A 22,710-nucleotide genomic window follows, 5' to 3' on the forward strand; every position below is an offset into this window, starting at 1 on the left:
GGGATGGCAGCAGGAGGGTCCATCCTTCCTGTGGGTCTAGGATGGTGGAAAAGGGGGCACACCCTGCCTGTCACCCTTTATCCCAGAGCAGGGTTCTTGCTGGCTGTCACAGGGAGCAGAGCTCTTGTTTTACCCTCTGGCACAGAGCTGTGGGGGTGCAGCCTCTGCTTAGGGTTCAGGCTGACATCCTCAGCTCCTGGGCAGAGACCCCCTGCTCACCCCCACTGCCATGAGGCAGGACTTTGGGATAAAGGGGATGAGAACCCCCCACCACTCAGCCCAGGGTGAGCAGGTGGCACCTTTTCCCCTCTCCCACGGCCCGAAACCTGGCCGTTCTCAGCCCTGGCAGTTTGGGGAAGTGCTCCATAGTGAAGGGAAAATCCAGAGACATCAGCCGGGCTGTAAGCAGCCTGGGGAGACATGACTGTGGCCAGGCACGGGGAACAGCACTGTGAGTGGGCTCTGTGCCTTGCCTGCCCAAAGAGTTGGGGATTGAGGAGAAGGGTCTGTCTGCTTCCACTGCAATGTGCCTCTGGAAGAGCCTCCAGGGCTGTTTCCTGCTGGGAGGGTGTGTGGCAGGAGAAAGGAGAAAGGGGTTGTCTGTCCCCCATGTGTGAAGCAGCTCTGCCCCCCTGCCCTGTGTGGGGCCTCACGTGCAGTCACAGGGGGCTGCAGGGAGGGACTTGGGGCAGTGATGTTGGGACAATGCCTTGGCCCTGGTGTTTTGTGTCAGTGGGGGTTTTGCTGCTGCTAGAGCAGCCTAGGTCCCCTTTGCACCCAGGGCTGGCTGGGGTGGTGCAGAGGTGGGTACAGGGTGTCCCGTGGGGTGGCAGGGCCTGCTGAGGGCAGGGCAGGGACAGGACCCACCACTTAGCCAAAAGGGAAACTGAAAAAGTTGCTGGGGATGACGAGCGGTTCTTCCGCTCCACAGCCACCACACAGCAAGCGTGGGTGCAGCTCTCCCGGGGAGGCCCTGCCCTCCAGAGGGCTGTCCCCATCCTGTGGTGGCACAGTCATGGTGGGACATCCCATCCTGCAGTCAGAGTGGTGTTCAGCACCCGCCAGCACACACCAGCCTGGCTGTGGTTCCTCGTGTCCCCAGCACGGCAGGACACTGGGCGGTGGCACTGGTGGCTCCCTGCTGCTCCTGGCAGTACCACGATGCTCCTGCTTGCTGGCTCTGTGTAGAACAGACCCCAGATGCTCTCCCAGAGCTCTGTGCAGACCACAGGGGCTCTCTGGACTCCCCTCCTTGCCCCCGTGGGATGCAGTGCTGGCTCTGACAGGTGGGAGAGGGGCCAGAGCTGCAGCCAGGGGTGGCTGCTGACACCTTGTCTCTCCCCTCAGCGCTGCTGTACAAACCTATCGACCGTGTGACACGGAGCACCCTCGTCCTGCATGTGAGTGTGATGCCAGTCCTGGGGAGGGTGTGGGTGGCTCTGTATCTGCTGCTCCTGGGGATCTGCAGCTGTGAGGAGTGCTGCTGAGGTCTCTCCAGGGTGGGTGCTTTCGAGCTGCTCAGCTGTGTCTGTCTCCATCCAGGACCTCCTCAAGCACACCCCAGCTGACCACCCTGACTACCCACTGCTGCAGGACGCCCTCCGCATCTCACAGAACTTCCTGTCCAGCATCAATGAGGACATTGACCCCCGGAGGACAGCAGTCACCACCCCCAAGGGCGAGGTGAGCCCGTGGTCTGGGCAGTGGCTGGGCACAGGGTGAGGGCTGAGCTCTCTGCCAGCCCCTGGCTGGTGTCTCTGCCCTGAGGAGCTCCACGGTGCCTGGGTTGGAGTTGAATTCCTCCAGATACAGTTCTGAGCACAAGGTTAGGGCTCTACCTGGTCCTTGCTGCTTTCTGGTGCCCTGTCTAACATAGGGGACATGGACTTTCCCAAACTTCTGGTGGCTGAGCCAGAGACAAAGACAGGATTGCCAGCCTTTCCCTGTGAATTGTTGGCCTTTGCTCCCTGCCCTGTCTCATGGCAGCCCCTCTGCCCTGCAGACCCGGCAGCTTGTCAAGGATGGCTTCCTGGTGGAGCTGTCGGAGGGCTCGCGGAAGCTGCGGCACGTCTTCCTCTTCACCGACGTGCTGCTCTGTGCCAAGCTGAAGAAGACAGCAGTGGGGTAAGGAGGGTGCTGGGCATGGGGTGAATGTGTCACAACCCTCCTGTCCTCCGGTGGCCTGGGAGGGGGTCAGGGGTCATTCAGCATCTGTGCTGTCTGCAGGAAGCACCAGCAGTATGACTGCAAGTGGTATGTGCCCCTGGCTGATCTGGTGTTCCCCTCGCCGGAGGAGTCAGAGCACTGCCCGCAGGTCCATGTCATCCCTGACCATGAGCTGGAGGACATGAAGATGAAGATCTCAGCCATCAAGAGCGAGGTGCAGAAGGAGGTGAGAGAAGGGTGTGGGACTTGCTGTCGGGGTGGATGCCCTGCTCAGGGTCAGGGATGGGACATGGGGGACAGGGGCAGCTGTGAAAGGTCCTGTCTGCTCCCCATCTGCAGAAAGCCAACAAGGGGCAGAGCCGTGCCATCGAGCGCCTCAAGAAGAAGATGTTTGAGAATGAATTCTGGCTGCTCCTCAACTCACCTGCCATTCCCTTCCGCATCCACAACCGCAACGGGAAGGTGAGGAGGGTGGGCTGGGGCCGGGGCTGGGGCAAGGCTCAGCCCTGCCTGCACACAGCCCGCCCCCTCTTACACTTCCCCCTCTCTTACAGAGCTACCTCTTCCTGCTCTCCTCTGACTACGAGCGGTCCGAGTGGAGGGAGGCCATCCAGAGGCTGCAGAAAAAGGGTAAGTTTGGGACTGCCAAGGCTCTCTTGGGGTTCCTGGCCCTGCCAGGGGCCACAAGAGATCCCATAGGATCCCAGGCTGGTGCTCTCCAGTCTCCATGACTATCACTGGCTCTGTCTCTCTGAAACTTCTGTTCTCTCCCAGACCTCCAAGCCTTTGTCCTGAGCTCGGTGGAGCTGCAGGTGCTCACGGGATCCTGCTTCAAGCTCCGCACTGTCCACAACATCCCTGTCACCAGCAACAAGGACGGTGAGTGACTGCTGGGCTGGGTCCTGCTTTGCTCGGGGTGATGCCGGGCAGGAGCTGTGGGGTCCCTGGTCTGGAGCAGGGACCCTGCTGTGCAGGGGACAGCTTCCCACCAGGTGGCACTGCTGGAGCGGCGTCGGGCTCGCAGCAGCACAATCCCGGCTGCAGCACAGAACTGTCTTTAATCTCTCTCCAGCACCCCTGTGGGCTGGGCAGGACCAGTGTCCCCAGGGTGAGACCCAGCCAGTGCCACTGGGAACCTCCCTCAGGGCTGTCCAGCAGCAGGAGAGCTTGGGATGTCTGTCAGTGGGGGATGTAGAACTTAGGGATGTCCCTCCATGGGTTTGGGGGCATTTGGGTGTCACTGCAGGCACCTCGTGCTCGCTGTGGCAAAGGTGGCAAAGGCTGCCTTGAGGATGGCCAGCCCCAGACCCTGACACAGTCTCTGCTCTCCTGCTGCAGATGATGAGTCCCCAGGGCTCTACGGGTTCCTCCACGTCATCGTCCACTCTGCCAAGGGCTTCAAGCAGTCAGCCAGTAAGTGTGGGTGCCCCCCTGCTCAGAGGGGCTGGTGGGCTCAGAAGAGTTGGGGTCCAGCACGTGGCCCCGCTCTGCCCACAGTGGTCCCCTGGGAGATGGTGGGGATGTTCCTGAGGTGCTGAGTGGTGTCTGCTCCCCCAGACCTCTACTGCACACTGGAGGTGGATTCCTTTGGCTACTTTGTCAGCAAAGCCAAGACCAGGGTGTTCCGGGACACCACGGAGCCGCAGTGGAATGAGGTGAGGGAGGGTGGAATGCAGGGAGGGGGCTGTGCTCCCCATTTCCCTTCAAGTCCAGTTTTGGAGCTGCTCTGGGCTGCTGGGGTTGAGCCACTCTCCCTCCACACTGCAGGAGTTTGAAATCGAGCTGGAGGGCTCCCAGTCCCTGCGCATCCTGTGCTATGAGAAGTGCTATGACAAAACCAAACTCAACAAGGACAACAACGAAATTGTGGACAAGATCATGGGCAAGGGGCAGATCCAGGTATGCATTGGGGCTTTTTGAGCATCCTCTCATCAAAAAGTGGACCCCTTGGGGCCCAGCACCTGGGCTGGGAGGGTTGTCCTGGAGTGATGCCTGGAATGGGCAGCTCTTCTTTTGGGAGTAGGGTACAGTAATTGTGGGGTTGAAGGCAGTGAGGTGGGTGGGCATCAGGCATGGGGGGTGATGGTCCTGGGGCACAGTGGCTGCAGGAGAAGGTGGGACAAAGTGAGAGGGGCCCTGTGGTGGTGGCCAAGCCAGAACTACCCCACAGAGGTGCATCCAGCCCCAGCTGGGCTGGAAGAGTTTCCGTTCCACTGCTCTCTATGCTGTGGCCCCAGGGGGCTGCAGGGAGGGGTTGGCAGCTGCCCCAGGGAGGGCTCTGCATGTGCAGCCCCCTGTCCCTCCTGTGTCCCCCTCTGCCACCATCTGCCTTCCCTGTGCCTCCATCAGCTGCTGTTATGGCAACAGGGGTTTCCAGGGCAACGGCTGAGCCACCTCTGATTGGCGGTTGCCAGGCAGGGAGGATGGAGGCCTGGGCTGCCCTGAGATGCTCCCAGGTGAGCAGGACCAGGAGGATGGAGGGGGGGGCAGGCAGCCCCCAGACCCCACATTCCCCCAGCACTCCTGTTGGCCAGGCTGCAGGGAAGCCCGGGGCAGGGGGACACAGGAGGGATGGGGCTGTCCCTGTGTTTTCCTGGTGAGCACCCCAGCTTGGCCGCCTTCCTGGCTGTGCTGGGGACAGTGTCATGCCTGGGACACAGCCCTCCACCCAGGGCCACTTCAAAGGGCCCATCCTGGCTGCCTGCTCCGTGGGAAAGCAACTGAGGGCAAGTCCCAGGGGAGCAGAGAGCAGCAGGGAAATGCTGCTGGGAAGGGGATGCTGTGGGGAAGCAGTGCTGGAGTGGGGCACAGGGTGGGAGGTGAGGGCTCAGCTTCACCAGTGGCTTGTCCATACCTGAAATCACCCATCTGCTGTCCTCTCCCCCAGGAAACAGTGGTGTGGGGGTGGCACTGGGCCAAGTGGGAAGGCCAGGGCAGGGAAGGGGCTCGGTGTCCCGCGGGGATCAGTCCAGCTGCGCTCTCGGAAATAGCCTGGATCAACAAACATGAGTCATGCTGGGAGATGCGGGGGTCGGGACAGGGACAGCACAGCCCGTACCCGCTGTGCAAAAGTTGTGGGGGAAGAAAGGAAGAGGAGAAGGCCCTGGGGCTGCTTATCCCATGGAGGACCTCGATAGATGAAACAGTGTCAGGGTAGGGGCTGTGCTGCCTTCACCCAGAGCCACAGCTCAGCCTCTGCCCCAGGGATGAGGTGAATGGTGGGGCAGGGATGGGGCAGGACGGCTGAAGCAGGATGGACAGTGCTGTTGCTGGGACTGTGGGTTGTAGTCAAGCCCCAGAGCTGCCCCCTTGCCTTCTCCCTGAGCTCTTCAGGCAGAGATGCTGCCCTGGATGGTCCCTGGACTCATCACGAGCCCCTGCTGGTTCCACATAGCTGCACTGGTGGTGTTTTGGGGGCTGCCAGGACAGCTGAACACCCCCAGCTGAACACCCCAGCAGCCAGTGCTGTGCCCACTGCCCAGCTCTAATCTGGCCCAGGCACATGGGTTGGCCACAAAAGCAGCTTAACAGCATCACGGACTGGTGGAGTGGGTGGTGTGTGAGGGGCTGCTGCAGCCCTCTGTGGGGGCAACAGGGACCTCCTGAGGCTGGGGAGATGCCAAGGGCAGGAGTCACATCCTGGCAGCACACAGGACATGGTTGTGTCCATGGAGGGGCTGGAGGTGGCATCAACCTCCTCTCAAGCAATGAGCTCTGAGGGGTCTGCAGGGTGGTGAGGGTTGGACTGCTGTCCCAAGCCCTGTCCCTGTGGCTGGCAGAGGGTGGGCACCCTGTGTGTGCCACTGGCTGCTCAGTGGAAAGGTGCAACTCTTGGGTGGCATTAACCCTGTTTTGTTGTGATTAACCCCATTTTCTAAGGCTGGAACGTGCTGTGCTCGGGGTAGGGCTGCCATGCTTAGCTTGTGTCCCCACAAGGGTCTTGTGTCCCCTGTGCTGCAGGGCTCAGCCCTGCTCTGAGCTGTCCCAGTTGCTCCCAGCAGCTGGGCTGTGTCTGCTGGGTGCTGGCAGGAGTGCATGGTGCTGTGCCAGGATGGCAGGCGGATGTTTTGGTGGGCAAAGCAGGCTGTGACTGCTTGTGCCCAAATTGCAGAGGGCAGAGGCTGGATCTGGCTCCCATGCCCTGGGGCACACCAGGAGACAGACACTGGGAGCATGAAGAGGGTCTCAGGATCCCCTTGCTCAGCCCCTTTGATGCACAGAGGGGATGTGGCTGTTGAAGCAGAGCCTGTGTTGTCATGGGCATTGTGCCTGCTGTACCCTCAGGGAATAGCTGTCTGTCCCCTTCTCTGGGCTGCCAGAGGCTCTGGCAGGGGAGATTTGTGGTGTTGGGGCACCCCAGACCTGTAGGGAGCCATAGGTGACCCATATGGACTCCAGGGGCTGCTGAGGGATGGACTGGGGGGCAATGCAAGTCCCCCCAAGCCTGCACCTTGCCATGTCCCTGTGAGAAGCAGCAGGCACGGACCCTTCCAGTGCTCCCCTGCCCACATCACCCCCCGGCAGTGGGGCTGACGAAGTCCAGGGTACACAGAGGGGACATGGGCGTCCCCAGCTGTCCCTGGGCATGACAACAAACCCTAAAAACCTCATCCCTGTGCCCCTCGCTGAGAGCAGGAGAGCCAGCCCGGCTCCTGCGCGGAGCCAGGAATGCTGCAGCCGCCAGCGGCAGTGCCCCGGGGGCCGCGGCTGCCGCCGGCGCTGCGAGGCGGATAACGGCAGAGGGATAACAGCGGATAACGACGGATAACGGCGGCGGGCAGCCCGGGCAGCCCCCCCAGCGCTCCCGAGCGGCGGCGGGCGGCAGGGCGAGAGTTAAACGCGTGGGGGCCGCCGGGGGGGGGCTGCCTTTGAGTCACTTCCTCGCAGGGGGAGGGAGGTTTTTGGGGCTGCCTCGCCGCCTCGCCAGCCTGGCTCACACCCTGAAGATGAGCCCTGCCCGCTCGCCGCCCCGCCGCCCCAGCAGGGCTCCCCTGGCCGGCCCTCGCTGACCTCTCCCCGCCGGCAGAAGGGATGCGGGTGCGGTGCTAACGCAGCCCCGGGGACTCTCCCGGCCACCCTCGTGTCGCCTGGCCGGAGCCGAAGCTGTAGTCGCGATGACGGAGGTGTTGGTGCAGCCGGAGGGCAGCCCCGGCCCCGGGGGCGAGCAGCAGCCGGAGCGCGGCGTGGAGGAGCCCGAGGGCAAGCGAGCCCCGAACACGGGCGCCCGGCTCTGGGGCAGGGTGCGCAGCAAACTGCTCCGGCAGAAGGTGCTCTCGGGTGCGGGGGGTGGCTGCAGGGGACAGCGGTGGGCTCTGGGATGGCTCCGCCGGGCTCTGCTGTGCGTGGTGACCGTGGCTTGTTGGCGGGTGGTTTTGTGGGGTCGGGGGCTGTGATACGGGGGCTGTGTTGTTGGTGTGCAGAGTGAGCGCTGTGGGGTCTGTGCACGGAGCCTGTTTGGGTGCTTTGGGAGCTCTTCAATGCAGTTGGCAGCCTGCGAGGTGTTTGTTTTCTCCTTCCCTCTCCCTCCGGGTGCTGGCAGGGTGAGGGAGGCTGAGCTGTTTGCACAGGGGGGTCCTGCAGAAGCAGGGCAGGGAACCTCCTGCCCAGCCCTGGAGCTTGCCCAGGAGGCAGTGATGCTTCTGGGCTGGCCAGGGCTGGGTTCCTGGGGTGCCACAGCACCCCATCCCTGCGTCCCCCCTCTTGCAACCCGGGTCCATGCAGGCTTTCCCCAGCTGTGTCACAGCCACATCAGCCAGTGCTGCCCGTCTTTGTGGGAGCACAGAGTGCAGGGCTGTGTGACAGAGGTGACAAAGGAGGGGGACAGCACCCTTGCAGGTGGTCCCAAAATCCTCATAGGGGTCTCTGGGGGTTTCCCTCGGTGGAGTCCCCCTGCACAGGGATCTGCTGGCTGGGGGCTCAGCTGTGGCTGCGGGCAGGAGCTGCCTGGGCCCGTGGGGGTTCTGTTTGGCAGCAGCGGGGCTGCGTGTGACGCAGCGGCATTAACCTCGATTCTGTGCCGCCGCCGCTCCGCACAGGGGATTAAGGGGCAGCGAGGGCTCTGTGGGGAGGCTGCCCGGCGGCTGTTGCTGGGTCAAAACACGAAGGGGTTTCATTTCCTGTGCCCATTGCAGCTGCTGGCTTGCTGGGAGCCCTGGGGCTGCAGGGCAGGATGTGGCCCCAGCAGGTCTGTGCGTGGTCCTGCTGGGCTGTGGGTGCTGCTTCTGCTCCTCAGGTTGCTCTCAGTCAGAGTTACTGCTTTTTTGGGGGGCTGTGCTTTGCCACTGGCAGTGTTTGCTGCTGTGGGGGCTGCTCTGTCCTGTGGTGCTGGGGGGCTCAGGGAATGTCTGTTCCCTGGCATGGAGGTCTGGTGAGGGATCTGCTGGCCAGGGCAGCCACAGGAGGCCAGGCTGGGGAGTCTGTGGGTGCCACACTGATGGGAAGCAATGCTGGCTGTAGCAGCTTCCTCTGGGATGCCGCTCCCCGGGGCCCTGGCAGAGATGACCTCGCTGATTGAGTCACCAGATTGCTCCCAATTGCTTCACCCAGGCTGACAGTTGGGTGATCTCATGGGCCTGAGATGTGAGGAAGGGACATGCCCAGCCTGACAGCCCCTGCCCCACTACAGCATCCCAGTGCTCGGGGCCCTGGGGAGCCACTGTGAGGTTTTGGAGCTCTCCCAGCTCCCCACCTTGGAGCTCTGAGCAGCCAGCACTGCCTGGCTCTGTCACAGTGCCACGACCTGGAGGTGTCTTGAGGACAAAATTCCAGGATGTGGCCTCATCACCTCGAGTCTGGAGTTGCCCCATGGACCAGACAAGCAGTAGGAGGGAGTGGGATCAGTGCCAGCAGGACCTCCTCAGGACACACAAAGTGCTGCAGGGCTGCCAGGATGTTCATTGCCTTTCCTTCACAACTTGGGGCCTTGTCCTACAAGCAAACCCTTGCAGATAATTTGGGAAACCAGGATGATGGCACATCCCTGTGGCAACAAACAGAGAGTGTTTCACCTCGCCATGGATGAGAGCAGCACTGCAGCAGATGCTGGCCTGGGCATGGATACCACCATGGCTGAGAGTCCCTGGGATGCAGGAAGGAGCAGCCTGGAGAGGTGCTGCAGACCTGGCTGAGACATTTCCCCAGACACAGGCTGGTGTTTGAAGCCATCTGACCTTCCAAAGAGGAACTGACATCTCATCCTGCGCAATGCTGGCACGGAGACTGTTCCCAGGGCTCCCAGCCCAGGAGTTCCCCAATGACCTGGGATGTCCCTGCACCCTGCTGGAGCAAGGCAGCTCCCTTTGGAGGAGAAGGAGATGGTGGTGGTAGCTGAGATGGGGTGGTTGCCAGCGCTGTGTGGGCAGGAGCTCTGGCTCTGTGGGTGGATGCTCCTGTCCATCCTCCCACGCCTGGAGATGAAGCGTTGGACGCGGCTTTGCTTAAACCAGGGAGTGGCAGCATCGTGTGCTGCTGCTGCTGCTGCTGCATGGGGTGCTGGCCAGGAGGATTAGAGAGCACCAGGGCCACAGCCAGTGGCTCAGGGGTGCACAGGGACCTGCCCCAGCTGCAAAGGGGCTCAGGCCCATGGTGCCAGCAGAACTAGCCCAAATTTGGGCCCTGCTGGCTGCTGTGGGGGGCTATGTGGGATGGTTCTGCCCACTCAGGGGGAGGGGGCTGCAGGGAAGTGGTATGCTCAGGGTAAGCACTGGCAGCAGCCAACCTGGATTTTATTAAAGCCTTCTTGAGAGCTCTGCTAAAGCCCTTCCAGATGTGAGCTGCCAGGGCCATCGGAGCCAGAGGGATCTGAGGAATGGGGAAGGCATATGTGGTAGTTGCAGTTAAAACTGAATTGCAGAGCAGGGAGGCTCCTGACCTGGCTGGGGGAGAAGAGGCTTTGCTGCTGCTGCCATGAGTGAGACAGGGATGTGTGGGGAAAAGGGATGAAGGTCCCTGGGACAGGCGGCTGCAGTGGCTGCATGGCAGTGCCGTGGGGGATGTGATGCTGAAGGGTAACACAAAGGAGCTGGAGCAGCAGGACTGGGCTTGGCTGTGGTCTGGCTGCAGTCTCGTGATCCCAGTGTCCAGACCTGCTGCAGAGTCCCATGGGAGCCCAGGGCAGCTGCAGCCTTCCTTCTCCTCCTCCTGCTCTCCAGCAGCCGCAGGGCTGGCACAGAGGAAGCAGCGTGGCACTCGCTGGGCTCTTCCATATGCTGGGCTGGAGCACTGGGAAGGGCTCTGTGTCAGGAGCCATTGCTGGAGACAGTAGCATTTCTGCCTTGCTGGACACCACAGTTTTCTCGTGGCTGAGGAGCTGCTTGGGCTCACTGTGACACAGGGCTGGGCATATGGCAGTGCCACCCTGCTGGCTGTGTGCCAGGAGCCAGGGCAGCTCAATCCTGTCCTTGGGACTGTGGGGTCTTGGTGTGCAAGAAGGGACGTGAGGGTCTCCAAAGTGTCCCTCATCATGACCTGCAATGACTTTATGGGCAGGGATACAGCAGCTCTGTGGCTGGAGCAGCAGCTCTGGACATCTTTACGCTTGCCCAGAGCATCTCCTGACCCAGCAGCTGCAGGAAACTCCCATGTCCTTGCAGAGTGACCCCGCATGCTCGGCGCAAGTGTGGCCTGGCAGCTGTGTGTCCCCAGCCCTGGAAGTCCCCACCAGCTCCCACATCCCATCCCCTTCCCCAAGGGGACATTAGTGCCGGGCTCTGCCCTGCTGCCCGCCCCGTGCATTACAGGGATCGATGGGGTCGGATCAATACAACCAGCTGGGGACCAAAAAGCCCCAAAAGGCAGCTGCACCCGCCTGTTCCCAGCCCTGGGGCCCGGAACCCACCGCGGCACGTGCCGGGGCCTTGGGAATGCCAGCACCTCTCCGCAGCACCCGGGCGCCGGGGCAGCGTCACCGAGTCCCCCGCTAGCCCCAAAGCCAGAAATAGCAGAGCCTGTCATTCCCAGGGGTTATAAATAGCCTTGGCTATGGGGAGATGTTGTTTTTCTGCATGGAAAACGCTGGCCTAGTTCTGTTTCATCAATCTGCCGCCAGAAATAGTCCTAATTTCTTGGAAGTTTCTTGCTTCCCGGGTGTGGGTTAAAGCACTGCCTCGCAGGGGCTCTGGGGAGAGGGCAGGACAGGGGGGCTGAGTCCACCTGGCTTCAGGGCACAGCCAGAGGGACCCTGGACCTCAAAAGGGAACCTCTCCATCCTCCAGTCATGAGCAGCATCTTGCCCAGGATAAGCCTGTCCTGTGCCCTACACCATCTGCAGATCAGGGGCTTTGGGGGCCACCAGGTTGGGATGATAGCAGGGCTGGTATGGGGCTGTGTCCCCACAGAGCTCACAGACCATCTCTCCCCACAGCTGGACCCACAAGCCGTGCAGACGAAAAACTGGCACATGGATGTGATTGAGATGAACGGGGTAAGTGGGGCTGGGGGACCCACAGCCCCTCGCTGTGAATGCAGCCCCTTCTGGCCTTCATGGCAGCCAGGACTCAACCCCTGTCTCCCACAGATCAAGGTGGAGTTCTCCATGAAATTCACAAGCAGGGACATGAGCCTGAAGAGGACCCCATCCAAGAAGCAGACGGGTGTCTTCGGGGTCAAAATCAGCGTCGTGACAAAGTAAATGCAGGGCTGTGGGGACTGATCTGCTCTGGTCCCTGTGGGGTTGCACCGTGTCCCCTTGCTCTGTCCTTGCACCGTGTCCCCTTGCTCCCACCACCATCGGGGAGCTTGGCCTTCGCTCTCTGCTGGGGACTTGCCCGTTCCCTTTGCCATTCCCATCCTCCCCACCTGCATGCCTATCCAGCCCCTGGTCCAGGGTTTGCAGGGCTGGGCTGGCTGCCACTGCTTCCCCTGGGAATCTTTGCTGATGGCTCTGCTTCCCGAACCAGGCGTGAGCGCTCCAAGGTGCCTTACATCGTGCGCCAGTGCATCGAGGAGGTGGAGAAGAGGGGCATCGAAGAGGTTGGCATCTACAGGATCTCTGGAGTGGCCACTGACATCCAGGCGTTGAAAGCTGTCTTTGATGCGAGTGAGTGTCCTGGGGGAAGTTGATGTTGCCATGGGAGGGTGCACAGGCACCGAGGCCCTCAGCCCTCTGCAAGCCCAGGGTGTGGATATTGCATGTGTGCCAGATGTGCTGCTGTGCCTAGGGAGGGGCTGGGGTTGACAAGGGACAGAAACACCCAGAGATCTCAGCCCTGTTTGTGCCTCGATGCCTCTGAGCTGCCGCCACTCCTGGCTGGCTCCTGGGAGACACTGAGTCAGGGAAACGTTGCAAATGGATTTGGAAATCGTTCTGCGTCCTGTTGCACAGCCAGGCGGGAACCACTGGGCTTCTCTCAGCCTCAGCCTGGCTAATGGGGCTGTGAACCCAGCAGTGCTGTCCCTGCCCTCCAGCTGGCAGCCTGTCTGGATAGCTGGAATGACACAGCGGGTGGAGACCCAGAGGGGAAGGAGGGCAGGAGGCCTCACATGTGGTTGTTCTTTGAACAGATAACAAGGACATCCTGGTGATGCTGAGTGACATGGACATCAATGCCATCGCTGGCACGCTGAAGCTGTACTTCCGTGAGCTGCCCGAGCCCCTCCTCACTGACAGACTCTACCCCGCCTTCATGGAGGGGATTGGTAAGGGCTCGGGGATGGGGAAGGGGTTGATGCCCAAACGTAGCTCTGTTTGGCATTGCCTGCTCCGGGATGGGACTCCCAAGGGTCCTTCCCAGCTCAGCCCACTCGGTCCTGGCTGTTCTTGCTGGTTCTAGGCCAGCTCAGGGCTCGTGGTGTTGTTCCCCAGTGCTCATGCACTGGCTGCCAGGGGTATCTGGCCATGGGGGTCCTGCTGCTGCACCAGACCCTGGCCTGAGCCCTCTCCCTCCTTGCCTCCAGCCCTCTCGGATCCTGCTGCCAAGGAGAACTGCATGATGCACCTTCTCCGCTCACTGCCTGACCCCAACCTCATCACCTTCCTCTTCCTGCTGGAGCACTTGAAAAGGTAATGGCTCAGGGGCTGCCTGGATCAGGTGGGAGGTGCAGGATGGGACCCAGGGCCACCAGCCATTATACCAGCAGGGCCTGTGCTGTGCCTGGCCAGTGATCCAGGTCAGCTCTGCAGGGACTACATGACCTCTGGAAACATGGAACTCTTGGCTGCTGCAGCCCGAGTGCAGCTGGCTGGATGAGCTCTGCAGGGAGCAGCTGGCCTCAGCACAGGACAGGAATCAATTGGGAGCTGTGCAGTGTCCCCCTTAGCAGGAAAACAGTGCTCTGTGTCCCTTCTCTCCAATCCAGCAGTAGCCCTTGGAAAATGAGGTGCAACAATCCGTGTCACCTGTCAGCAGCAGGTGGCCAAGAACCAGGGATAATCAGCTCTGTGGACGTGTCCCAGAGCTGCAGGTGACACCCTGTGTCACCTGTCCCAGGGTGAGTGCAGCAGTGTGTGGTCTGACAGGCTTTGTCTTGGCCCAGATGAGGCACATCTGATCCTGGGGACTCGTGGCCTGGGGCTCTCTGGGGGCCCATAGCCTGTGGAAGGCACTGGGCTGTGGGAGGGCAGCACAGCAGCACACAAAGCTTGGCCAGAGCTTGAGGACTGGGGCTCACGGCTCATGTTACTTGCATCATGAAGCCTTTTTTTTTTCCCCTCTGGTTTGGCCAAAACCAAACAGAAAAAGTGATTGATGCTGGGGGATGGAGAAGGAAAAATCCATTTTCATCCTGAGAACCGGGCACAGCCAGTTCCCACATCTGCTCCCCTGGCCAGGGCTCAAATGAGCAGCCTGTGCCGGGGAGCACAGCTGCCTCCTAACATGGCAATGTTGTGGTCCTGGTTCCCTCGATGCTGGCAGGGCTCCCACAGGGTTGTTGGGGCAGGGAGCCTCGAGGGGAGTGGGTGCAGGGGGCACGGGCTGGTGCAGAGCTCCCCATACCCTGCAGGCTCGGGAAGGGTGGAGGCCCTGCAGCTCACGAGCGAGTGACGGCTCGGTTGCTGCCACATCACACCTGGGGCTCCTGGCCAGGCCCGGCGGCTCTGGAGGAGGCCGTGAAGGGGGCAGAGCTCCCTGCCCTGCACCTGGGTTTTCCGAGGGCTGCAAAGGGCAGTGGAAAGCTGGAAGTGCCCCACTGGGACTGGGAGAAGGGAGAGCAGCCCTTGCCCCACAATTCACCCCACTGCTGCCCCTCTCCTGAACAGTGTTAGGAGCTGACACTCCCTCTTTCCTCATACCCTACAGGGTGGCTGAAAAGGAGCCTATCAACAAAATGTCTCTCCACAATCTGGCCACGGTCTTTGGGCCAACACTGCTGAGACCCTCAGAGGGGGAGAGCAAGGCGCACCTCACCTTGGCCTCTGACATCTGGTCCCACGATGTGATGGCCCAGGTAAGAGCTGTGCTGGCAGCGTGGGGCTGGAATGGAGGGGTTCCCCTGCCTGTCTGGGTAAATTTGTTACTGTTTGCTGGATGGGACAAGCTGGGAGGTGGCAGCTCTTCCCCTTTCTGGAGTAACACCGCCTCCATTTGCCTTCTGCAGGTCCAGGTCCTTCTCTACTACCTGCAGCATCCTCCCATCTCCTTCACCGAGCTGAAACGCAACACACTTTACTTCTCCACGGACGTGTAGCCTGCAGGCAGATGGCACCAGCTGCAAACACTCCCAGCTCCCTGCTGGGGGACACGGACTGGATCACAGCCCCCAAGGGAGACCAGCCCAGCCCAGGACGGTGCCGCCTGCAGCTCCTGTACAATCGTGTTCCAGTGGCCCGGTCCCACCAGGCACCAGGCCTCCTGTAAAGTAGTAGTGTCTTATGTCCCTTCTTGTGTTCAAGAATTGTTTTTATGTATATTTGCTCAACGGAAGAGGTAGTGACTGACAAGGGCTGTGGACACAGGCTTCCCCCTTGGCTAGTTTTACTCCTGGACTCCTTTCTGCCCGCTCACTCCTACCAGGCACCCCTCGCCTGAAGCCTGCAGTGCCCCACGAGTGCCTGTTTGCTGCCCAGCTCCCCTGCCCACGCCTGCATGTGCAGCACTGGCTCGCTCAGAGGCCAGGAGCTCGTGGGCCTCCCTCCCCAGTGATGGTGACGACCAGCTCTGCTTTGGCTTGGCTGCCTGTGCAAACGTTGGACCCCGTGCCTGGATCCTGCTCCGGCCCGAGCAAACCTGCGACCAGAGAGCAGAGGAGCAGGGTGCTGCTTCCTCCTCGCCACGGCTTTTCTGGGTGTTTTCAGGCCAGTCCCCTCTCCAGCCCCACTCCTGTGCTTTGCCTGTCTGTGTGTGGCGTGGCGGTTCCTCCCCTCACTGGATTTCGCCTCCAGGTAGCGTTTTGGGGTAACCCCTCACACGAGGCTGGAGCGAGAGGTGCTGTGCTGGTCTTGATCCACAGCGGGCTGAAGGGACGGCCAGCCAGGAAGGTAGGCTTCCTGAACCATGGGCTGACCCCATATTTGTGCTCCAGCACTGATGGGGTCCCAAATGCCCCCAGTCTGGAAATTTGGTGGGGAATAGGGTCCCTGCTGTACGCTTGTATCTGTGATACTGAGGCTCTCACACCCCTGCCAGCCCAGCACTGCCATGAGCACTGCATGCACCCCATGGCAGAGCCTGCCAGGGCACCAGCATTCCTGCCACAGCCCTGGGGATGAGGAGGTTGTTTCCCTCCTTGGCCTTCCTTGCTGCACTGGGCACGTGGCAGCATATTGCCCTGCCTCGGTGGCAGCCTGGCTGCCAGAGGCAAGTGCTCTGCAGCAGCTGGATGGTCACCCAGCTTAGGAATAGAAGGATTGGAAGAGGAAAGCCTTCATGGCCCTCATGACTGAAGGCAGAAGTGCTTCATTCTGTCCTTCTTCCGAAGTGGTTGCCGCTGGATCAGCCATGCCCAGCCAGCTCAGGTCTGTATGTTAGTGGCTCCAGTTCTTGACCCCTCCCAAGCTGATGGCTGGAGTTGTCACGCCATGTCCCAAGGCAGGACAGTCTGCCCGAGCTCCTGGGACATCCCCCACACTCCCACACAGGTGTTGGTACCTGTTGGGACACAAAACCTTTCGCTCTGTGAGCTGAGTCCGTGTTCTTGTGGGAAAAGCCCCCCACCTCCCTGACTGCGCTGGCCCTGTGCTCTCCTGTGCCAAATGGAGATGGATGAGAAGTGACCAAGCGTGTCCCTCACGGCAGCATTGCCTTTACCTTCCCAACTGATGGACTGTTCCAGGTAGAGCCCGGCCACTGATGCACCAGGTGTGTCCTCAGCCACCTCCCTGGGGCAGGCAGCACCTGCCAGCCCTGCACCAGCAAAGCAACCACAGAGGGGAGGTCTCAGTCCCCCTCCAAAGGGCTCACACTCCAGACCCTGCTCCTCTTGACTACCAGCTAAACAGAAGGGAAACAGCATTGCAGAAAATAACCAGGCGTCTGTCTTGGCCCTGGACCCAGTAAGGAGGCCGAGCTTTAGATCTGACTGCACAACGGATCCCTGTGTGTGTCTGATTTGTTACATGTGTCCAAGTCTCTGTCCACCACACTGTCATTCCAGATGGAGACTCTGTACAGCCAAATCTCCCCCCGTGCAACAGTGGTTGGAGGCCCAGTCCCCACAGCCCAACACAACGGGCTGTGGCTGTCCCCATGACTGGCTTTTGCTTGTCCCTACAAGAAGGAAAAGAGGGGGGTGGACTCCTGCAGCTACAGGTAGAATAGAACTGTTAATTAATATTTGACTTTCAAAAGTTGTTAAGGATATATTTTTGTTTGTGTTCTGTTTCAATTTCTGTAGATTATAAACTTTAAATGGCTGTAAAACCTCATGAGGAGAAGAAAAATGTTAATAAAAATGCAAAGCCCTGATATTTGCACAAAAGAAGCCCTGTGGTGTTGCTGTTTGCACTAACTGATCACCTTGGCATCACAGCTTCTTCTCTTTCTGTCGTGGAATTCTTGCTAGTTGCACTTCAAGCCAGTGGTATAAGCACAGGCATTGTGCCAGACAATCTTTGAAGGGACTTCTTATGGTTTGGGCTACATCCTTGAATTTTGGAGGAAAAAAACCTGGACTGTCTGGAGCCAGCCTGTTTAATCAGCCTAGAATTACTCAAGCTTAAAATTCAGCTGACTTGCACAGCTTCTGGCCTGAGGATACTGAACAGGCACAGCAAGGGACATCAGGAGATCTGGAAACCTCATCTGATAGATCACATGGTGCTGTCTCCCCACTTCTTTCCATGTGGGAATGGGAGGCAGTGTGCCTCCAAACTGACCACTGACCACCACATCAGCCAAAACACTCTGCCAGTATTGCTCTTCCAGGTAAACAAGGGCTGTCACTGTTCTGGGATGTCAAACTGGATGCAAAAGGAGGGGAAGTGAGTGGGAGAAGCCCTATTAGGTGTCTTACACTGCATCTGAAATCCCACTGCCTCAAAAAGGTAAGGGTGGGTGTTTGCCTTTATGGAGTGGCTAAATGAAAGTTAAAAATGACCCTCCGAGGTCTGAGAACAGAGCTTGGTTAGAAGAGCAGGAGGGCAGATAGGAACACAATTCAAACAGGCAGCACCTCCTCGAGCTAACAAACAGATGTTTTAGTTCCAGCACCAACAGCACTTCAGCTTCCCCCGGGTAACAATGGGGCACTTGGAGGTGGCACAGGGACGTGATGAGAAGCAGACCGTGTGCTGAGTGAGTGCCCAGTTATCTGTCAAACAGTGGCTTATTCTCACAACTCTGCTTTCTAAGTCTCACTATCAAACTGCTGGAACTAATGGGGTGAGCCTGGGGCAGTTAAAGCAGTAGCAAGATTGTTTGTACTCCCACTGTGAGGTTAAATCAGGCTAGCCAAGTGGCTACAGAGAATTATACTTCAGCAACAACCTCTTTTTTTTTCCTTTAAACTGTTTTGTTCATCTGCCAGTAACCACACAGCTCTAAGGCTAAGGATTCCTTTCTGCTTTTCCCTTTAAAACATGGTAAAGAAATCTGGCGCTCATCTCTGTACTTGAAATAAGACAAGTTGTACAGATGGTGGTTTGTCTTCAGATGGTATTTTAAGAAAAGCCTGGAACAAACTTATTTCTCCACAGGATCTTACCTCTCCCCAACAGAGTAGCAAGCTGAAAACTGGCGACTGTTAAACAATTGCAGCACCTTCAGATACGTGGTAACCCAAATCAGTGCATTTCTCCTCGAAGATCGTCCTCCTGCCTTCTTTTGATGCTAGCAACATACTTAATCAAAATCAGCCCCAAAGGATGGAAAGAGCTCAGAGTCCAGGCGTGTTTCCTGGAAACTGACAGTCAGCTGATCCATCCTGGAGATGCTGCTCTGTGCCTGGCTCCATCCTCCCCTGCTCCCACAAGGCTGCCTGGAGCAGCTCGCCAGGGCTCGGAGCCAGATTGCTGTTAGTCATTCAGAGAAGCAGCCAGCACCGCCCCACTTGCACTGACCAGGACTCCAGGGGCAGTGGAAAGGTAAGCCTGATGGTTGTGCCGTGATGCAGGCTCTCAGCAGCAGCACTGGACAGGGAATGTTGCTCCCGAGGGATCCGGCTGTTACCGGAGGTAGTAATCGACTGCAGCGGAGAAAGCGGCGAATCCTCCGCAGCCGATCACCCCAGCCTTCAACCCAGCTGCAACACAAGGGTGGGAAACAATGAGGCAAAATGGGAAAAATATTCTTCTTCCCAGTAACCTGTGCTGGCTCAAAGAGCTCGCACTGGCAGGAGCACTGGCACTGCCACTGTCTGACGTACAACCCCTCGGCAGGGCCAGCAGGACTTGCTCTCTGGCTGCTGTGTTCCTCAGGCTCCCCCAGGGGACAGAAGAGAACCCTCCAGTGGCCACTGCTGATTTCAATGTGCTCTGATCTGAGCCCTACAAGTGGCTTGGTGGGACAAAGGAGGGCTAGGAAAAGCAGTCACTGCTCTGACAGCTCTAAGAGGATTAGGACGAGGACAGACACAACTTAACAAGCTCAATTAGAAGTACTTTCAAGAGCTTTGTTTTCTTTTATAATCCGTGGACAGGTTTTTTTCTTAAGGAGAGGTGAGAGAAGTTTGATATTTCTGATGAGCAGAGCAGCTCTATTCCTACTTGGGGATTTTCCCAGATGTTAGCACTAAAGAAAACTCCCCACTAGTGCTGCTGTACTAAAAGCCCAGCGCTCCTTCTCTTTTGCATGCAAATAGAATTGTCTGTTTGATTTGATAGCTGAGAGAGAAGGAAAGCATTTTACACATGGTGCAAAAGAGCAGAGGAGAGTTTTTTAGTTCTAATTTCAAAGGAGAGTAATAGAGACAGTGATGTAGATGTGTAGAGCTCTGTTAACAAGAGCTTCTGAGCTGCTCTGTATTTTTGCCTCTTTCCCGTGACACCACAGAAGAGTGTGGATGGCCACCACCATCTCCTGGTTTTTCTTTCAAGTGAATTTTGCTGATTTTCCTCCAATCTCACTGTCCTCTGTCACCAACCCTTCCTTATCCACACTTATCCTTTGAGCTGACAGGAAAGCAAGAGTGCAGTTCTGCCAGTCTGGAGCACTCTCTCACGTTAGCTTCACCACAACCGCATGCAAAAAGGTCTGTAGTGTGTGTTTCACTAAGAACATTGTGTGCTGCATAACCAAATTGAAGTCTTATCACAGTTATCACAGAAACATTGCCCAGCAGGCACCACCAACCTCTGAAGCCGATGGCTCCTCCCGTGATGCAGCCACTGATAACACTGTTCTTCCAGTCTGACTTCCCACGATACTGTGGAATTAGAAATCAGAGTCAACAAGTAAATATGGAACGAACAGATCCGTGCTAAGAGCAAGAAAGATTAAACGACCTTCCATCCCCTTCTCAGCTGAGGATGTTCTTCCCTCTGCTCTCAGCAGATGGCCCTGCACTCCCAAACTTGCAGGGCTGGGAGAGGAGGAAGGAGCAGGTAACTGGGAGAGGTAACACAAATCCATATGGTGCAATGCAGTGCTGTGGGAAGGATCCTCAGGTGAGCCAGCACAACCCTGAGTTTAAAAGTGCAATAACTACATGAGGGCAGCCCTGAGTCTGGCCATGCAGCTAGTCCTTGGCATTGGTGAGAGCCACAGCACCTCCTGAGAAAAATGGACTAATTCCATAGCCAGGACATACTGGATTTTCACCAGTACTGGGATCTCTTTGTTTTGCTCCATTGTGCAAGCAGATACACTTTTCTTCTACATGATTTAAGTGGTAATTATGCCTTTCAATTAAAAGGCAGGACTCAGATTCATAACAGGGTAATTTTCCTATTTAAAAAAGCAGATGATAGATTTACCACTGAGCTGTAGAAGGACATTTCTGGCTGTAGGGGCAAAATGAAAACAGGCCTGTTACTTAAGAACTTTCATCAAAGGATCTCCTTTTGCATATGGGATTTTTAGACACTCAAATTACCATGTTGCAACTCACAGTTTGATGTTTTACACAAGTACTTGCAGCTAAGGTTTAAAAAAGTAATGCCATACTTGCCAATACATTCAGGACTTAAACTGAAAAGGACTTTGCTATTGCAAAAGGGTTCTTCATTCTGTCAGACAACAGCACCTCTGAAGACAGATCTCAAAGCTGAAAAGCTTTGCTGGCCAAGAAAGAACAAAGTAGCCTATTCCACTGCCCTGTTGCAAAGGGGATACATGTACTTATGTGGATCTAGTTATTAAGTGTACAAGAAAACATTTCTTAATGGTTGAGAGGTTCTTACTCACAGATTCTACCACACACTCCGTGCAGGAGAACATGGCACCCACAATGGCAAAGTTCTTGGCGTAGGAGATGCCTCGCTGCCCCATGTCCTTGAGCACCTCTTTGGCCGTGGGAGTGCGATAGGGATCCTTGGGATCAAACCCCACGTTGGTGTCGATGCCAGCTGTGAAGACACCAAATGCACCTCCCAGCACAAATCCTGTGAAAGATAAACAGTATAAAGTGAATTTGGCTGGATTGGAGCAGCACATTCCCTGCAGGCTCTGCTCCCATTGTCTGTGAGCGCTGCACTGTGACAGGGGCAGGGCAGGAGCACGAGTTGGGTACAATGGACACTTTGGACTGAGGAAAGGCCATGAGCACCTGCGCCTTTCCATGGAAAGCAGAGATCCCTCCCAGGGACACGCGACAGGCACTGGAGAAGGCTAAGGAGGAAAATCAAACACGGGGGCTGCAGCCTCTTCTCCATCCTCCCCTTTCCCGAAGCCACAGGGACCCCGAACCACCCCACAGCCGCCTGCCCGGTCCTTCCAGCCGCCGCACCTCCCACACACGCCAGCGCCGCCTTGAAGGGGCAGCTCTCCATGACCCGCTCCACCATCTTCTGCTCCTCGCTCTTGGGCGGGCAGGGGATGCCGCCCAGGGCGGCGGGGTCCCAGACGCGGGGCTGCCGCTTGTCGCCCACGAGGTGCTGCAGCAGGAGGCTGTACTGCAGCGGCGGCGGCGCCGGCTCTGCCGGGGCTGAGGGCGGCGAGGCCGCCATGGCGAGCCTGACCACCCACGGGTGCTCGGCGCCGCGTCCGGGCCCGCGCGAGCCACCGCCGCGGGGTCGCACGGGAGTTGTAGTTCCGCGGCTGGAAGGCGCCAGTCGCACACCGCGGCGCCGTGACTACACCTCCCAGGCTGCCCCGCGGCGACACCTCCGGAGAGAACTACCACTCCCGGCATGCCCTGCGGCGCGGCGGAGGATTGGCCGACCAGGGTAGCCCGGGGACTACATTACCCGGCGTGCCGCGCGTTAGCCCCCTGGCGGCCGGTGCGGCCGGTGCAGGTGAGGTGAGGGCTCCGGCTGCGGAGCATCCCCGAGCGCGGCGGCGGCGGCTGCAGGTGAGCGCGGGGAGCTGCGGGCAGCGCGGGGGGACCGGCCGGGCTGGGGAGGACCGGCAGCCTCTCCCGGGCCGTCCCCGAGCTGAGGGAGCGCTGAGGTGCCGCAGTGCGGGACCGAGTCCCTGTGTCCTGGCTGAGGTGCGAGGAGGGGGCGGGAAGCTCTGAGGTGTCGCGGTGTCACCGCCGTGTCCCCGCATCCCCCCCACCGGCTGACTCCGGTGTCTGAGGGCAACAGGTCCCTCACGGGCGCTGGCTGTGCCCTGACCGTCCCGGCAGAGCCCAGCCCGGCAGCCGCAGCCCCGCGGGGCTCTGAGGGCACGGCGGGCTCGGGCGGTCTGCGCCCTCAGCTCCGGCGGGGCTGAGCAGCCAAGGCACCCGAGCCTGGCAAAGCTGTCCCTCTGTTGTCCCGCTCTGCCCCGGGCTGGGTGACACACCGGAGCACCAGGACATCCCCGGCTGGATTTTCCTTCTCGAGGAGAGCTTGGTCTCCTCTGGCGTAGAGCGGCAGTGTTACCTCAGGATGTGTGTGTGTCTCAGAAGGGCTCTGACAATATCCACAATTAATTTTCCCGTCATAAAATGCAAACTCGGCTCATGGCAAATCATGCAGGAGCCTTGGCGCTGGGAGGCTTGTTTGGGGATGAGGTGAGAAGTGTGGCTTTTCCCCTTGGTAAAAAAGGTGCAATGAGTATTATAAATCTTCTACATGCCTTGCTTGTGTTG

The 22,710-nt window shown here is 58.7% G+C and overlaps 3 protein-coding genes across 7 annotated transcripts in view; 2 read left to right on the top strand and 1 right to left on the bottom strand.

Moving 5' to 3' along the window:
• Positions 1-17,022, top strand: part of ABR (ABR activator of RhoGEF and GTPase) — a 37,846-nt gene extending 20,824 nt beyond the window's left edge. For all 4 annotated transcript variants that reach the window (XM_085078384.1, XM_085078386.1, XM_085078385.1 and 1 more), the window contains 17 exons: positions 1,348-1,400; positions 1,543-1,683; positions 2,003-2,124; positions 2,227-2,392; positions 2,506-2,628; positions 2,721-2,796; positions 2,941-3,045; positions 3,505-3,579; positions 3,724-3,821; positions 3,934-4,065; positions 11,528-11,587; positions 11,681-11,790; positions 12,063-12,202; positions 12,667-12,801; positions 13,060-13,165; positions 14,403-14,550; positions 14,701-17,022. In XM_085078384.1, the coding sequence (XP_084934510.1) occupies positions 1,348-1,400; positions 1,543-1,683; positions 2,003-2,124; positions 2,227-2,392; positions 2,506-2,628; positions 2,721-2,796; positions 2,941-3,045; positions 3,505-3,579; positions 3,724-3,821; positions 3,934-4,065; positions 11,528-11,587; positions 11,681-11,790; positions 12,063-12,202; positions 12,667-12,801; positions 13,060-13,165; positions 14,403-14,550; positions 14,701-14,790 (1,880 nt within the window). In that variant the 3' untranslated portion in view covers positions 14,791-17,022. The remainder of the gene's footprint in view (positions 1-1,347; positions 1,401-1,542; positions 1,684-2,002; positions 2,125-2,226; positions 2,393-2,505; positions 2,629-2,720; positions 2,797-2,940; positions 3,046-3,504; positions 3,580-3,723; positions 3,822-3,933; positions 4,066-11,527; positions 11,588-11,680; positions 11,791-12,062; positions 12,203-12,666; positions 12,802-13,059; positions 13,166-14,402; positions 14,551-14,700) is intronic.
• Positions 17,023-18,176: 1,154 nt separating this feature from the next.
• TIMM22 (translocase of inner mitochondrial membrane 22) lies at positions 18,177-21,693 on the bottom strand. The gene is made up of 4 exons (XM_085078388.1): positions 21,424-21,693; positions 20,883-21,079; positions 19,830-19,902; positions 18,177-18,780 (listed from the first exon to the last, which is right to left on the bottom strand). Exons 1-4 carry the CDS (start codon positions 21,641-21,643, stop codon positions 18,704-18,706), a joined length of 567 nt encoding a protein of 188 aa, XP_084934514.1. The 5' UTR covers positions 21,644-21,693; the 3' UTR covers positions 18,177-18,703.
• Positions 21,694-21,936: 243 nt separating this feature from the next.
• SPECC1 (sperm antigen with calponin homology and coiled-coil domains 1) overlaps positions 21,937-22,710 on the top strand; it is an 87,504-nt gene continuing 86,730 nt past the window's right edge. The window contains exon 1 of one of the 2 annotated variants that reach the window (XM_085078744.1): positions 21,937-21,987. The gene's annotated coding sequence lies outside the window, so the exon portion shown is untranslated. Of the gene's footprint in view, positions 21,988-22,013; positions 22,126-22,710 lie in introns of those variants that run through there. The other variant, XM_085078743.1, reaches the window with a different exon arrangement.

Source organism: Lichenostomus cassidix, chromosome 19 (genome assembly GCF_008360975.1).
Source record: "Lichenostomus cassidix isolate B80296 chromosome 19, HeHo_3.0, whole genome shotgun sequence".
Taxonomy (NCBI): domain Eukaryota; kingdom Metazoa; phylum Chordata; class Aves; order Passeriformes; family Meliphagidae; genus Lichenostomus; species Lichenostomus cassidix.